Source organism: Equus caballus, chromosome 18 (genome assembly GCF_041296265.1).
Source record: "Equus caballus isolate H_3958 breed thoroughbred chromosome 18, TB-T2T, whole genome shotgun sequence".
Classification (NCBI taxonomy): Eukaryota; Metazoa; Chordata; class Mammalia; order Perissodactyla; family Equidae; genus Equus; species Equus caballus.
This window is the reverse complement of record NC_091701.1, coordinates 79128058-79146088: the sequence shown is the minus strand read 5'-3', so window position 1 is coordinate 79146088 and position 18031 is coordinate 79128058. Positions and strand designations below refer to the sequence as shown.

At 42.0% G+C, this 18031-nt stretch overlaps 1 protein-coding gene across 2 annotated transcripts in view; it reads right to left on the bottom strand.

Moving 5' to 3' along the window:
• Window positions 1–1219: 1219 nt before the first annotated feature.
• CD28 (CD28 molecule) overlaps window positions 1220–18031 on the bottom strand; it is a 159042-nt gene continuing 142230 nt past the window's right edge. The window contains exons 2-4 of one of the 2 annotated variants that reach the window (XM_070240611.1): window positions 10438–10794; window positions 10058–10182; window positions 1220–3867 (exon numbers count right to left, since the gene is read on the bottom strand). In XM_070240611.1, the coding sequence (XP_070096712.1) occupies window positions 3739–3867; window positions 10058–10182; window positions 10438–10765 (582 nt within the window). In that variant the 5' untranslated portion in view covers window positions 10766–10794 and the 3' untranslated portion in view covers window positions 1220–3738. 2 annotated transcript variants of the gene reach the window in all.

Below are 18031 nucleotides of genomic sequence, written 5' to 3'. Positions count from 1 at the left end.
ACATGAAACGAATTTTTGAACGAATTAATAGGAAAGTGGAAAACAGAACTGGCTCTCTCCTTGTCAGAGTGTGATCAGTACATTCAGAGTGACCACTAATTCATAAGGGCGTATGAAACTCATTCATTCAGTCAATAAATATGTATTGCCTGCCAGGCACTATTCTAGGCACAGAACAGTGGGATGTATCTGGGGATGTGGCAACAAAGGAAGCAGACCAAGTTCTGTCCCTCATGGAGCTTACATTCTAGTTTGGGGAAATAAACAATAAACAACTAAATAAGTAAGAAAATCTAGTGTAAGAGCTGATGAAATTCTATAGGAGAAAAAAAACAAGCAAAAAAAAAAAAGCAGACAGGGTTTGAGAGAATTTAACTCAGGTAAAAGGTGACACTTGAGCAGGGGCCTAAAGGAAATGAGGGAGCCAGCTAGGTAGGTCTCTGGGGAAGAACATCCCAGCCAGACAAAACAGTTTTTGTAAAGGCCCTGAGATGGGAACATGCCTGTGATGTCTGAGGAGGAATATGAATATGTCAGAAAGTATGCGTACACCCAGAAGAGAGATTTCCTGAGTTTCACCAATGCTCTTGCAAATACCAAGGACTCACTCAGCCTAGGATTTGCCACTGTCCTTGTCCTTGTCCTGGGTTAATAACAGGTCTGTGGCGGTGACGACCCTGGTTCTGGGTCCATCACTGCCACCATCTCCAACCTCTAGCACGTAGTCAGATTTCATACTTTGGGATCAGTCCCCGGGTCTGCTCTGCTTCCTGTCTAGCAGGAAGAAAGGCCGAGATGAGGATCTGACATCCGTTTAACTATCAACATCCCCATTAAATTAGCCCTGAGAACTAGTAGCTGAGTTAGTTAACCCAAGGGACTGAGGGAGTCAAGGCAGGAGTTTGATCTCTCTCATAGAGCATTCACATCTCACGGAATGCATAGGGAGCCCAGCCCGACAGCTCAGAGATGCAAACCACCAGTCTGATGAGAAATTGTGACTAAAGACAAGCAAACACACCAGAGGTCTACCTTGCTGAAAGTGAAATTCGTATCTGAAAGTCTAGACTTTCTTTAAAAAAGGCTAAACTGGAGATTTATAAAAAGGATTTATCCCACGTCTTTCTTAAACAGTAAGTTTTCTCCAGATTCACTGCCAAAAGTGAAACATACCTGCTCTGAAAGACAATATTAAACCACAAATTTAAAAACAGGCACATGGTGATTCGGTAACTTTATCACTGAATACACAGAGCACAATGTACACTTGGTCTCTTTAAATTGGCATAGTCAGCCCAAAATAAGTGAGCTCACAATCAAAAATTAAAGAATTACTATTAATTATAAGACTCTTACAATAATAGCAGCAAATGACATTGTTTTCTTCATAATCGCCATATTTGAAAGTGTAAAAACATTGCTCCAACCACTGTTTTTAAACTATTTCTTAGTTCATACTAATAGTGAAAATGGACTTCCCTATTAACATTTTTACCTTGGTTCTGTTTAGAGTGAGTAAGAAAAATCTAAAGTGTGATTCATCTTTAGTAAACCTATTTTTCCCATCAGAAAACAAAAGCTTTTATTGCCAAAGATCAAATCTTTCCATTTTTATTTTTTTATTTATTTATTTTTTGCCATTGCCCTTTCTAAAAGTTCTCCAGCTCTGCCATTTTCAAATCCAACTTGATAACTTAGATTTAGGAACTCTTTAGCACACGTGCCGGCATAAATTCAATAGCTCTCATCACCCAAGTACTGCTGAGTTTGACCTTGTTTGGATTAATTAAATTCATGGAATGGAAGCTCATTTAAAAATCAACCAAAGTACAATAGTTTCTGTCTGGAATCATAAGATTCCTATCCCTCCCCATAGTACAAAAAAATTAAAGACCTCTTTATATACATAAAAGTGGGAGGCGGAATGCTGTACATTTCATCACAAGCCCAAATATTCCAAAACAGGAAAATGATAGGAGACAGAGGCTCTCAAATTTTATATCCCCTCATCCCTGGGTAGTGGGTTTAAATTTGTATTATAATATTCTCTCCCTTCTCAGGTCATTGCTCAGTTTAATTTTTATACATAATTTACGTATTTGGCAATAATAATATTAGCTAACACTATATGCAGGGCAGGTACTAAGTGTCAGGGACAAGTAGAACAAAAGACAAACTTGGGCCACGTCCTCATGGGGTTTATAGGACAGGGACAGATATTTGTGATCATTATCTCCATTTACAGTTGAAGAACCAGAGTCTCAGGAAGGCAGTGACTTGCCTGAGGCCAACTAGTCGTGGGACTTGACCGGGATCTACCTGCCTCCAGAACCCAGCCTCCTCTACCATGGGAACAAATCGAAGCACTAAGCAGATCGTAAGGGCAGCAGTACAGCCGTTCTTCAAGGCCTCCAGGCATACTCCAGTTAACCCACACTGGAGGCGGAAGAATATCCACGGTCATCCCGGGGTCAGGCCTGGCAGTGTCTCTTGGGGACCCTGATGTTGTCTCCAAAGACACCCTCCAGAATATTCTTCCATGGCGATGGACCTCCAGGGTAAACAGGCAGCTGAACCCACAGAGCTCAGCCCTAAAGCACACAGAGTCCCTGCAAAGATGCCCTCACCACGGCTCCTGCTGGCTGCTAGCTTCTGGAAAACTTCCACCAGATGCCAGCCACCCCTCAGCACATGGCAAGAACCTGTCATTCCCTTCTAGTCTCCTCCCTCAGAAGAAGTTTCTTGGGACTCTTCCCCGGTCCCCTGATGAATGCTAACATCCCTTTTTCACAGTATCATGACTTCTCCTATAGATACCCTTTCAGCATCCCACTTCAGATCTCCACACAGACAAGAGGAGACAACTGTGCAAACCTGAACACATGGAACAGAAAAGCCCCCTTGGTGATTTGACTGTAATGAGCCGCTAAACAAAGAACCCTTCGTAGTATTCAAATAACGTCGACATCAAGTGGCCTTGCTTCCTGACACATTCTCTCTTGGTGTGGGAGGACTACTTCACGCTTTTGAAATCACACCGTGAAGACCACAGCAAACTCGCACCCCAGGGAGTGAGGAAAGCAAGCTGGTTTGCCTCGCGGGGCTTTGAAGGGATTCCATCGGTCAAAATGACTAAACACGACCAGAAATCATCAAAAACAATGTCTACATCTTTCTAAAGTAAAAGTAAAACAGCATTAAATAGGAACTAAGTGGCTCATTTCATGAATGAGAGACAGTGTTTTAACGGCTTTAAAACGTTTCCATCTCCCGCCCCCTCCCCCACTCTAACCTATCCCTGCCCTAAACCCCCATTGAACCCAATAGAATGATTTTCTGACCTTTCTTCGTCTAAAAAGTCGTTGGATATCACTCTTCGCAACCACAATGTTAAGGTGAGTGAGAAAGAGTGACGCTGGAGGCAGATTTCAAGGCTAACAATCCGTTCCCTTTTTGTTCTCCACCCTAACCCCTCCAGCAAGTCAATAAATACATGGTGAGTTTGAATTGGGGTCGTGGCACTCCATGGGATGGCCTGCCACAGTCCTATTCTCTCACTTCATTTCAGAGTCTCAGGATGGTGTCGTTTGGGCTGGTGGTTCAAGAACCCTTGGCACAGGGGGCGTCGCAGGAGCCCGAGGCGGCCGGCCGACGGGGGGGCAGTCCTTTCCTATCCAGAGCGGTGGTGTCCAGGGGTGACGCGGGGCCGGCCGGCGCGCATCTGGATAGGCGTCCGTGTCAGGAGCGGTAGGCCGCGAAGTCCCGCGCCGGCGCGTAGGGCTGGTAGTGCTTTCGGGTGGGCCCCGGCCTCCGGGGGGTCATGTTCATGTAGTCGCTCTGAAGGGTCCTGCTCCTCCTATTCCTCATCTGCAGAAGAGAGAAGTGTCACTGTGAAGAGGGCCGGGGACACGGAAGGAGAGGTCGTGGGAGGAGTTCTAAGATTTGGGGGGCGACTGTTGAAACACCGGCTGTCAAAGGAAGCTGAACCCCGGGAGGTCACTGCGCACCTTGGACTTGGATACTGACTCATCAAACCGAACTACTTTGGACTAAATCAACTTGAAAAATCAGAACCAAGAAGTATCTTAGAGAAACGCACCCATGTTACGCTCAATGCTGTCATTTGCCCTGACTCCCCAAAGCATACCTAGTTAACCCAGCCACTGCGCTATGTAAATACTCCGGAAGGCCCTTCCTCCTCGGAAAAGGTTCAGCATCCCTATTGCAATCTTCTTCCATCAGTCATTTGCTTAACAAGCCATTTTTCCATAAGCAACCCAAGAGGATCGTCAGCCCTCCAGAGTCTGGAATAATCATAAATTCACAGCAGGGGAGTCCAAATTAACGGGGAGTTATAGTTCTAGACAACCAGTTGCATTCCTATTCCCTTATATGTATGTTCATTTCTGTAAAGACAACAGCGTCACTCATCTCCGTTCCTCAGACTCAGCTCCTTCTTGATGAATTTCTGCCAGGGATGAGGTATGTGGGGACAATGCTGACCCAGAGAAAGAGCTGTACTCACCAGGGATCTTAGCAAAGTTGGAGTAGGGGTTAGAAGCATCTTTCCTGGGCCAATGTGATGGTAAAATTTACACATTTGATAAAAGAATAATAAAAATTCTAAAATAGAAAGCCATTCAGATTTCTAGATTGCAAATTCTATATTTCGAAAAAAATATCTATTTCTTGGAATGTAAGACCAATGCATAAGTAGATATGTTGGGCATGAGTGACACGAACACCTGAATAAGTAAGTGAAGGACTTCAGCCCTGGCTTTGTTCCCATGCACTGCTCCCCGAGCCCCTGACACCTTCCTTGTCAAAGGGGCATGAGTCAGTGTTAAAAAAAGGGAAAAACACTGACCTCCACATCACCAGATACAACCAGCATGTTTTCAGCGCTCATCCTCTGAACTCTCAGCAACATTCTCTGTTTCTATATTATTGGTTACTCTCTCCTTTTTAAAACACTCTTCCACTTTGCCTTCCGTGAGATGGTACCGTCCCCCTTTTCATCCTACCTCTCTGGCCACTCCTTTCCTGCTTCCTTTGTAGGCTCATCCTTCTCCAGTTAGCCATTCAGTGTTAGAGTTCCTCACAGCTTGGTCCTACACCTTTTCCTCTACTCACACATCCTCGCTCCCTAGGCAACCTCATCCACATTCACAGCTTCAATTACCACCTATTCACCCGAATTTACATCTCTGGACTAGGCACTTTAAACTCAACAAGTCCAAAAAGAAACTCAAGATCTTCCCCTAAGGTCTAGTCCTCTTCCAGAGTTTCTCCTCTGAGTGAGTGACATTACTATATAAAGTTGCCCAAGCCAGCCCTCCTAAGCCTCATCCTTGACAACTTCACTCCCTTATCCACTGTCCTAGGGAACATTTGACAATGTCTGAAGACATTTTGGGTTGTCATGACTGGGAGAAATGCTACTGGTATCTAGTGGGTAGAGGCCAGAGATGCTGCTAAACATCCTACAATGCAGAGGGCAGCCCCTAACAACAAAGAATTATCCAGCCCAAAATGTCAATAGTGCCAAGACTGAAAAGTCCTGATCTAAAGAGTCCAATCATGAAAAAGAATGGAATGAAAACGAAGCAATGGACAGAAAATATATCACCAAAATAGAATGAATATTATTAGACTACTTGACTCCTCTTTCTTGCTCATACTCAAAAGATGACTGATGATTTAAGCCTGGTTGACTAGAAGGATAGCGTTCCATTCCACAAACATAAGGCAAGGCAGTAGGAGAAGTAGATTTGAAAAAGGTTATAAATTCAGCTTTGATCATTTCAGATTTGAGAGGATGGATGGGTTATCTAGCTGAAACTAACAAGAGGATAGCATTAAACAAACATAATTGGGGCACTCATTCAGAGAGAGGTAGCCATGGAAACCGGTAGATGAGGGAAGTTGCTCTTCAAACATCTTGGTTCTACATCCTTTCTATGAGTGAAAGACTAGAGTTCTCTTGGGCACAGGATTATGGCAGGGCAGGAATAAGAGCGAGGAAATGTCTGGCCCAGATCAGTGTGGAAGGAGCTGATGGTACCCTGGGAGGCATTTCAGCACTTACTCCAACTCTAAGGATTCCCCTTGCCAGACTCCCAAGTGACAATCTTTGCATCTGGACACTCAAATAAAACTATAGCTGGTAGAGAGGCCCCAATAATGAAGACATCTTGACTCTGAGGTTCTCTGGGTCACAAAGACTATGAAAGCTCTGCTGCAGTCAGCTCCCATGCTTACCCTCAGGCCATTACCGGATAGTGGATTTGGTCGTTATCACCCAGCTCTAAACACAGCAGTGGGATAGACTTGACACATGTGTGGCTGGGGACACTCTACAGAACCCAGTGTCCACACGCATCTAGCATACGCATATTGTGTGCAGAGTACTCCCCTTCTGTGTGTGTGTGCCTGGGTCATCTATCCTGCCCCTTCGCCATTCAATGTCTGCTAAAGATGTGTGACTTCAAGACCACTCCTCCCCTGCTCTTCCCTCCACCCACGCCCCTACCCACTTGTTTCCTGGAAGAAGCAGCAAGACACAAGGTGTACGCAGGTGATTCACCTGAAGACACGGTCTTCAAGACTCCACTAGATTAAAGGCGGATAATGCCTATACGCACACTATCCACATTCCCAACGTAGTGATTTATGGTGGAGAAGACCCTGTTTCTAAAAAGGCTCCTTTAGACTAAGAAAGAGAATAGGTTTACCACTCAGCTGAGTGAATGAAAGATTGAGTGAGAGTAACAGATGCTGCTCTGGGGCAGGCTGGCAGAGGCAGCTCTTTATTTAAATGTCAGCAACAGGTCAAGAACTGAGATAGAATCTGCAGCTGCTCCCAGAAACCCACTCAGCCTAGAACTGCCTACAGTAGCACATCACAAGCCCTCAGGAAGTTCCGGAAAACAGCAGCTTACACCAAGGCATGGTGCAGAGCAGCCAAAAACAGGATCCCAGAAAAGTACCCAGGAACTGGCTGAAAATCCAGGGGTCCCTAATGAGTTGGCTGCCTGGCTCAGCAAGGTGCTGTTTGCTTAAATAGTGACAGCAGCAGAAAAAAGATGAGCCCAGGGTAAAATGCTGTGTTATTCTATGAAACATACATATATATTTGCTTCACACCCTTTTGGTCAGAGAGTACAAAGACCTAGGCTTGAGATGCAAGTAAAAGGTAGTTCTTATTGGGTAAGCTAACTGACTACAAGAGACCACAGGAAGGTAAGACATGCCAAACATGGGACTTCCCAAATTACAGGGAGCCTGTGAGACAGAATGAGACCAAAGTGAGTTTTCTCAGGATGAAGCAAGATGAACGTCGCTAGGGATTAGGAGCGCTGCCAAAGAAAAACCCATAGTGTCTATGACGCTGCAGGGTTGAAAGTAAACTGTTTAAATTCATTGAAAATGAGAAGCTGCTGTTGTCCCTTTGGGTGATTTGAGTCACTTAGCAAATTAGTGCCTTGATGATAGTAACTGATATTTCTAATGCATATTTACAATAAGTTTTAAATGATGAGCAGTCCCCTTCTGGGCACTGAAAGTTAAAGCAGTTCCCAAAACAGCTTCCTGCAAAGCTAGTAAATTACATTGACCTGGGTCAGCACGTTACAGGAGAGCGCCTGCCCTGGAAGGTTACCTGAAAAGCCACTGCACCTGCCTTTAAATTAAGAAGTTCAGATTCCCGAGGGGATCAGGATAAAAACAAGAACTAAGATTCTAAATTCTAAAATCACTGGCAAACACTACAGAGGTTCAAGGCTGGAAGGTAACTTGGATGAAGACACCAAGATTCAGACATGAAGGAACTCAACTGGCCTCAGAGGAAGAACTTAGGCAATATTTCACCACATAAAAGCTCCCCATCAGGGGCAGGGGATGTGAACAGACATTTCTCCAAAGAAGATATACGGATGGCATTGTACTGATCATCAGGGAAATGCAAATCAAAACCACACTAAGATATCACCTTACACCCGTTAGAATGGCTATAATCACCAAAATAAAAAATAACAAATGTTGGAGAGGTTGTGGAGAAAAGGAACCCTCATACACTGCTGGTGGGAATGCAAACTGGTGCAGCCTCTATGGAAAACAGTATGGAGGTTTCTCAAAAAATTAAAAATAGAAATACGATATGACCCAGCCATCCCACTACGTGGTATCTATCCAAAGAACTTGAAATCAGCAATTCAAAAAGACCCTATGTTCATGCACCCCTATGTTCATTGAAGCATTATTCACAATAGGCAAGACATGGAAGCAACCTAACTACCCACTGACTGATGATTGGATAAAGAAGATATGGTGTGTGTGTGTATATATATATGATGGAATACTACTCAGCCATAAAAAAGGATAAAATCGTCCCATTCACAACAACATGGATGGACTTTGAGGGTATTATGTTAAGTGAAATGAGCCAGATAGAGAAAGACAATCTCTGTATGACTCCACTCATATGTGGAAGATAAACACGTGGACAAAGAGAACAGATTCGTGGTTACCAGGGGAAAGGGGGGGAGGGGTGGGGGGTCAGCACAAAGGATGAAGTGGTGCACCTACAATGTGACTGACAAATAATAATTTACTACTGAAATTTCACAAGATTGTAAACTATCATAACCTCAATAAAAAATAAAATAGAAAAAAAAAAGGTCTCCATCAGGCTTGGGCAACTTGCAGAAGGCGAGGTAGGCAAATCCTCAAAATGATATCTAGTGTAAAGGATTTCCAGGAACAAGCAGCCACTTTGTTCCCTACTCTGCAGAAGAGACAGATTAGGTAATAGGCAGCCTGACAAACATCCACCTGACCACTAGAGTCTTCTGAAATGGGAGAAGCATGTAGGGAACAATCGAGAGGTAAACTTTAGCAATAGGACAACAAGAGTTTAAAAGGATCCCAGGCTGGATCTATCATTGGCATGACTGTGAACCCAGGGTTTCACATGGTGTGACTTCCAGAAATCACTGACCCATGTATGGACTAGTTAAATGGATGGGGTATGCCTTAAAGATGAGTATTGTACTTCAGGCATGTTCATTTAAGTCCTTAGTTTGGCCTCTATGGAGGTTATCAATTCATCAATTGTTCACTAAGCAGTAAGTGTACCTAATACCAGAGGGATGGTGAATATCAAGAGAAATAGCCCTTTATCCTTGAGGAGCATGTATTTCTTGTTGAAGAAATGACTCATACATGCAAGTAACTTCTAGAAAAAAATTCAAAGACAAGATGGAATCAATGCATGAAGTATTCCGTACCACACTGTGTACAGAAGAATAGAAAGTTTCTGAGTATGGGAAAGACTTGGGTAAGGAGGTCCCTTGTGAACAGTAGATATGGTCATCAAGATGTGTTCAAACCTAGGCCAAAATTTCAGCATTGAAGGAGGTGAAGAAACATACACCCAGTTTATTGCATGAACATTTGCAAAAGTTGGTAAACTCCAGTTTGGTAGTGAGAGCTCAGAAGAATCTGATTCCCATTACAGTTTCATAATGACAGCTCCATCCTTAGCCTCACAAAACTCAACTGCTTCAGAGGAGATAAAAATATGACTCAGATAAACAGACCTAGTTTCTTTGCTAGGTTTGAATGCATAATTTCAGTAGCCAAATTTCTCATGATTTTTGACCCTGAACCAAAGTTGTTCATTCGCTTCAGTTGCCTACGTTCCCGAGTTGCTTAGATTTTTATACATGTGTATATATTAAAACTATTTCATATGTCATAATAATAGTGCAAAATGGAGAGAAGAAAAGTAACTGCCCCAAATACCCCCACCCTAATTTACCCCTTTAGCTTCTTAATGCTAATCAGTGCCTTCTGGAAAATAGAACTCACATCAGATTTTTATCTCCAGTAAAGTCAGACAGTCTAAAAGAGAACCTACTCAAACCTAGCAGGGAAAAAGAAAATAATAATAATCACATGTTAAACAGAAAATAAACCACATAGGCAAAAGTCTTGGATATGTTCAGATTGCATGTGCAGTGGAAAAGTTATGTGAAAGCCACTCTGCTTCTCTTACCCAGCAAGTACAAAGAGCCACTGTTACCAGCAGGCTATAGAAAGCTAGGACTCCACCAGTCACCGCCAGTGCCCAAAATGGCGTAGAAGACTCAGTAAACGGATGAACTGGACAAAGATGTTTCTCTGAAAAACAGAAGAGAGTGGATTAAATGATATGGGAATGACACGAGTAAATTGCCTTCCTTCGGAACATTATGGAAGAACGTGAGAGGAATAAAAATATGCAAAATATCACTAGCTTAGAATGTGTAGACTTCCCCTTTGGTCTATCCCCTTTGGGATTTATCCAACCCACCACTAATCATGACCTAGTTTGCAAGACTGCAGTTGAAAGCCATTCCTCCAGAAGGGCACACCAATAGAGATGTGGCGTGTTACCTTTCACATGGATAATGGTCCCGTTGCTCTTCTCATTGTCTATGTAAGGAGGAGGGTACATGACCTCAATCTTGCAGAAGTAAATATCCGTTTGATTAACGTACAAATTCCAGAGGTAGAATGTCACTGTTTCGTTGCCCAATTTCCCATCGCAGTTGAATCCTGTATTTGAGTGAAACTGAAGCTGGTGGGAGTGATTTCCATTCACAACACAGACTTCCACAGCACTGTCTGCTCCCTTGTAGAGGGAGGCCCGGAACTCCTTGGAGAAGAGGTTGTAGGTGTACTTGCAGCTGAGGTTGACCGCATTATTGTGCACCACAAGCATGGGCGACTGCTTCACCAAAATCTTGTTCTCTGGAGGGGAAAAATCATTTGCTTAGAACAAAGATATAAGGACTTTTTTTCCCTGAAATCAAGATATATTAATTAACAAAATAAACAGCTCTCCAGCAAAGGCTTTCTCTTGGCAGATGAAGATGCAGGGGCTCTTTGGGAGATAATTATACTGAGTTTAAAAGTTTACAGTTCAATATTATTTTCATCCTCCTCCGAATGAAAGAGTGGGGCATGTTTTCACGTAGAAGGCGGAATGTGGCCTTCTGTCGGCACTGAGCACCGCAGCTCCGCCTTTGGAATTTTTGAATCTGTACTGAGATTCCTACGATGTTAATCACGCTTAATCGTGTCAATTTCCTGATTGAGTGGAACACTTGGAAATGGCTTTTAACACCTGATACAGATACACAGATAGATTTGTTTTCAGGTTGCAATACAGGCTTTAGTGAAGGAATTAAAATGTTTGGAGACATTTTGCCTTTGTTTCTTGCCCATTCCAAGAGTAGGATAAAGAGGTAAGAGAAAAGGTAACCCAAGAGTTTAATTCATCTTCCATAGCAAATTATGAGAACAACCTTCTCAAGAAATTCCCATATTTGTTCGCTTAAATCAGAGCAGATGGAAGAGGCCCACGGGAGTTCTCTCTCTAGTCCATCTTCGACCTTTATGCTATCCCAGTGAACCAGCAAAGAATCTGGAGACCATCTAGTTCAATCTCTTCACTTTTACAGTGAAGACACTGAAGCTAGATCATAAACTGCATGAGGGAAGCGACACATCTACTCCACTTGTTTCCCACCACATCCCCATTCCTGGCACATGACAATATATTCCTTCCTTTCCCTTAATGACTGTGTGAGGCTGAGAAATATTAGATCATTTGTCTAAAATTACTGAGCAGATGGTGAGCCAAGCTAGGACTAAACCCCGAGTAAACTTCAACCCCCTGAGGAATAGACCACTGAAGCATTGAGAACCAACTTTGCAACCAAAACTCTCCAAAATTTCTCTAATAAATCACTGATGTCTTTGACTCAAAATTCAACACAAATTAAAAAAATTTTGCTGTTGCTTTGGGGTATGCTGATAATTGTCAACCTACTTGCATTTAAGAAAAAAGGTTGTTTGAAGCAACACTCCCTACACCCATAGGGAAAAACCAAATAAAATAAGACTCTATTAAAATAAAACTTACAATTTAACCTGGATTTGAATTCATGTACTCAAGTGTTTTGTTTTGCTTTGGGGAGAAGGTTGCTGCATAGAACTCAATCACTAATAGCTTTTCATCTCCCACATAGTTCTCAGTGCTGGCTGTACATCAAGAACTTTAAAAAAATACCTATGCCCAGGTCCCATTCTCAGAAATTCTGATTTAACTGGTCTATGTTGGGGGAGGGCATGGGGCATTTGCATTGGTTCTTTCACTTTTTTATAACAACTTATTGAGATATAATTCATGTACCATGAAGCCCACCTTTTTTTTTTTAAGTTCACCCTTTTAAAGTGCACAGTTCGGTGTTTTTTAAATTATATTCACAAAGTTGTGAATGGATCACCACTATCTGATTCCAGAATTCATTACCCCCCAAAAAAGAAATCTCAGACCCGTTAGCAGCCACTCCCCATTCTTCCTTCCCTCCAGCCCATGGCAACCACTAACCTATTTTCTGTCTCTATGGATTTGCCTATTCTGGACATTTCATGTAAATGGGATCTGGCTTCCTTCACTTAGTATAATGTTTTCAAGGTTCATCTATGTTGAAACATGTATCAGAACTTTATTCCTTTTCATGGCTGAATAATATGCCATTGTGTGCATATACCACATTTTGTTTTCCCATTCCTCAGTTGCTTCCACTTTTGGGCTGTTATGAATAATGCTGCTATGGACATTCATGTACACGTTTTCATGTGGACATATGTTTTCAATTCTCTTGGGTATATACGAGGACTGGAATTGCTGGGTCATGTGGTAACTCTATGTTTAACTTTTTGAGGAACTGACAAACTGTTTTCCAAAGCAACTGCACCATTTTACATTCCCACCAGCAGTCTATGAGGCTTTCAATTTCTCCACATCCTTGACAACACTTGTTGTTGTCCATCTCTTTTATTACAGCCATCCTACTGGATATGAAGTAGTATCTCATTGTGGCTTGATTTGCATTTCTCTAATGACTGATGAGCATTTGTTTCATGTGCTTATTAGCCATTTGTATATCCTTTTTAGAGAAACGTCTATTCAGATCACTTGCTTACTTAACTGGGTTGTCTTTTTATTGTCGAATTAACAGAATTCTTTGCAAATTTTTGATACCAGTTCCTTATCAGATACGTGATTTGCAAATATTTTCTCCCATTCTGTGGGTCATCTTTGGTATTGTCTTAAAAATTCCCCCAGTTGATTCTAATGTTCAGTTAGGATGGAAAACCACAATAGCCTAACAGATTTCTCAAGCTGACAACATATTAGAATCACTTGGGAACATTAAAAACCCTTGATTCCCAGCCAATTAAATCAGGCTATCTGGGTATAAGACCAGATCCATAGTTTTTGAGTTTCTCAGGAGAGTCCAATTTGCAGTCAAGTTTGAGAACCAGAAGCTTAACAGCTGAAAGCTCATTTCTTATCCTCAATTCATAGGCCACCATAGGTTTTCTCAGCCTCATTTCCTCAAAACAAAACCCTCCCAATTTTCCAGACCATTTAAAAGTCAGCCTCCCAGGAACACGCTGTGAGCATTCCTCTCTCCAGACTTTGTTTACTAACTCCACGGCCTAGAGAGTTTCTTCCTTCTCAGGTCCCATTTGCCATTTGGCCGGGTTCTACGTTTCGAACACCTCTTATTTCATATGCTTCAATTTGTTTGGCTTTTGACTTGTGTGTATTTCCTCTAGACCTCTAATTTCCAAGTCTCTTTTGATCAAGGGGGATGTGTTACACTTCTTTGTATAATATTTTGTGAACAATGGAATCTCATTAACGATCAATAGGTGAAAGATGGTGATCTGACTATATCATTCTTACCAGCAGCTAGATCTAACTACCCTCTCATTAATTCCTCATTCAAAATTCATTCAAAATTTGTGTCTCAACAACTTTGGTTCATTTGTTTTTCATTCAACAGTACTTCCTAAAAGCACTGAAAAGCAAACACATAAAGAATCAAAAAGTTCAACCTGTCTTGACAGGAAAATCCAACTTGCTTTTTGTTCTGTTTTATTTTGCTTGGCTGTCTTCTTTGTTTACTTAGAAAGACTCATTGGGCCGGTTCTGACTGGAAGAACCAATGCCAGCAAGGAATGCCAGCATCTCCCTCCTCTTCAGGGAGTGCAGGTTAGGTATTTGTATTTTTGCATACTGAGCCCTCCAGGAATAATCTTTTTGTTACTAATTATTTGGATTCTGTTTTCATGGACATTCTAATTCTTCCTGATCTGCCTTTCAGAGCTGATATAAGAAAAAAGATGAGAATAGGACCTCTTTGCAGAGATGAAAAAAAGAGGAGCATGGGCAGGGAAACCAAGCAAGGCTGGAGAGAAGCCTTGGATGGGTCCCCAGTTTGGCTTCCTTCTCCCAGCACCCACAGTGAGGTGGGGAAAGGGAAGGGCAGGGGAGGAAGGGAGAGACACTCTAGCATCTCCACTCCAGTAGTTTGCTTAAGATGTCTCACAAAACTCAGGGTTTTGTGAGATGCACGTGGGAAAAAAGAATGGATTTCCTGAAGATGCACAGGGCTCAGTTTCTATCCTTGGGCAGTTCACAGTCTGCTGGGAAAGAAAGATACATACACAGCTACTTTAAATATAGTGGCCCAGTGATCTGCATATGCTTCTTGGGGCAGTTGGGGACCCCCTAAGGATTTCTGAAGAAGGTAACTGCTGACCCGACTCTTGAAGGATTATGCATACATTGATTTGACAAGTTTTTATTAAATAAAAGTTGGCCTAGCTAAGATGAGTCTTTGTGTTAACAAGTGGGCTGAGGTAGGAGAGTGTGTTGGGGTTTGGAGGTAGGGTACTATGGGAAAGGTGAGGAAAGAGAGAAAAAGAACAATCTAGGCAGAGGCAATAAGGAGGTGAGAAAGAGTATGGCAGATGTAGGTAATTACAGCTACCTCAATTTTGCTGGACCTTGAGTTGTAGAAGACAAGATTGGCAAAGCAAGCATAGCTTAGCTCAGGCCCTCCCCTGCAGGTGATGAGGACCTACTGAAGAATTTAAAGCAGAAAGTGCTATGTGCGACTTTTCATTTTACGCGATCACTTTAGCAAAACTGTGCAAGGTAGATGTGAAGGGTACAAGAGTGAAAACATGGACACCAGTTAGGATACAATCGTCGTGGTCTAGGCAAGAGGTGATATGGGCCTGAAAAACAGTTAGAAAGAAGTGGATAAACTCAAGAAGTATTTACAGGCTGAAAGTGGCACAACTCAGCATTAGCTTAGATGCGGTAAGTGACGGACAAGGAGGAGTTAAAAATGACCGTCCTCAGGACACAAAGAGCCACCAGTAAGTAACACTTTTCCTTTTGCCTACATCTCTTCTTCATTCCTTACATGACCGGAAGAGACAGCTCAGAAACTGCAGTGAAGTTTGGACATCTGGCTGTGAAGAAGACATTCTTCCAGCCTAAGGGATCATTGCAAAGAAAACATGAATTACCTCAAAGGTCCCTGGGAGCACAGTTGACCCCCTGGAGCTTAGTTCAGTGTTTGCTCTTTCTCAGAACGGAGAAGTAGTGCTGTTTCTCTCCTGAAACTGTTTTTCCTTCATGAAGCACAATAAAGCAAGATAACTGGATGACAGATTTTCCTTCTGTTCATCATGGGGCCTCCAACTTTAAACCTCAGCATTGTTACGGCTGATCAGATTGCACCTGAGCCCATCCTACCTCAGCACTACAAATTGAGAAATTCCTCAGGGCAGAGCAATCCAAGATCCCGATATCTAGGCAGGCTGTTACATATTCAGTACTCTCCTGGTTGATGGAATATTCCACAACTGAGCAAGGGAAAGGCAAGTCTTTCTTTGTGTGACTCTTTGTACTAACATTTTGTTGGGAAAGAGCTTGAAAAATATCGGTTACATGGTCATTTGATGAAAAAGAGACAGCCAGCTTATCTGTCGATGTTTACTTTGTCCCCCTTCAATGTCAATACAGATCATTTTAAAATTAGGTGCTACGCTTGAAGTACTTTGCCTAACATGTGCTGCTGTGTGGCAACAGCCTCCTAGCTTAGGGTTCAGCCTGAGTCAGGATTGGGTGATAGAACCTCTTGTTTTTCAACATTTATATCCTTATAGCACTTGGTCCCACCTTGGCTCATGTCAATCATTCAGAGAAGCCTAAGTGATAAACCATCTCATCTCATAGGACTTCAAAATCTACACCTGCTTTGGAGAGACACTAAATGAAGGACATTCACTCTTGGTGGTAGAAAAAGATAACCAATTGCTCTGAGTGATACTGAATGTATGTGGTCATTATGACTTTCAGTAGACACAAAAATTCTGATTCCCCTGTTTTTTTAAGATGGAGCATGTGTGAAATGCACACCTCTTACTCTATGGGAGTGGAGTAATGACACGGATAAGTCAAAGCAACTGATAGACGGAATGTCAAATGATATTTGACTTTGATACATATTTTGGTCCTCTGAGTTTTAGGGAATCCACAGTATTTCAAATAATTTAAGGACATATTGTAAAATTTAAGGCCATATCTAGATTCAGAAGAAACTAGAGAATTATTTAGCTTCCCTGCACTAACTTCTGTTTGATTCCATTTTGCTTTCCAGTTCATGCTAGGAGTGGAAAGCATCCTTCTCAGACTAATCTGTTCTTAGAAGATCTAGCCTTTTCCCTGTAAATATTTGGTTTTCCCTGTAGTGAATAGTTAGGCAAGTTCAAACCTACCAGATTAAAAGAGGAACATTGTCGACCATCAATTGTATTTGCTTCTGGTATCAAAAGATTGGCTGACAGACATTTCTCTAACTGAATTGACAAGTTGTTTTGATGATGAATTTAGTGCTTTGCTTTTCAAAGCCTTTCCTAGCAGCTAAACCAGCTAAAGGTGTGGAGACAGGAAGCAGTAACCTCAAACCTCGTTCCCTCACAACTCCTCCTTGACAACAGGCAACATGAAGAGTAAGATTGGAGGTGAGAAGGTACTTATCTACTGCTCATGAGCAGGCAGTGAGAGCTAAAAGATTTCCCACAGATAATATGTGAATCTTGTGATACAGTTGACTTCTGGAAAATTGAAAGTTTTTGCGTGCTTCCATAAGAATGGGGGGAGGAGCTTGGTTACAAAAAAGAAATCCTTCCCTTTTCACCTACTGTAAATGGGTCAATTACTATATTAATAACCAGCTCAACTCTCTGCACAGGTGGAGCAGATAACCATCTCTAAGGTGTGGCTCCAAACACCAGAGAAGGAACCCTGACGCTAAAAGGACCCTCCCCACAAGCTCAGTTAATGCTTGGATTTCAAAAGAAGATGAAGCCTAGATTGTAATGTGGGAAAGACATTGATTTAAATTAGTAACTGTGGCCTACATTCATAGGGTTACAAAGCACTTTTTCCTATTTTATCTCATACGAATTCCATATTAACCTGTGAAGTAAATAAGCAGGACAGTCATCTTTATGCCCATTTCATAAATGAGGAAATTGAGGTCAAATAACTTGCTCAAAGTTACAGGAGAAGTAAGTGACCTTTGGGACTTGGCTCATGCCTCATGACTTCCGTTGTTCTTTTCCCTCTGTCAGGTCGCATCAAAATGCCAACACAGTTTCAGTGATTGATTCTAGATGCTCTTTACAGTTGGACTTGTTAGTTGGATAGTACTAGAAGTGAGAGTTAGGGAGGAGAATAACATAAAGCATGGGAGTAAACGGAGCGGGAAGAGGACAGGATCAAGATAAGTTTTATTTTCTCCACCATCTTGCTGGAGTGCCATCTGTAAAAAGTGCTCAACTGGAAGGAAAGTTTGAGATGAATCTAAGCCAATCCCATATTTTACAGAAGAGGCAACTGAAAATAAAAGAAGTATGTGACTTTTAAACAAGGTCACACAAATAGTGGAAAAGCTGAGATATTATTTATTTATGATTCTAGGAGTAATGCTTTAAATCATGAATGAATAGAAAACCAGCTTTGTGCATTCAGCAAGACTGACTTGATTTCATAGTCATATTTAGAAAAAGCATGTTTCCAAACTTTCTTTGTGTCTAATGCACATAC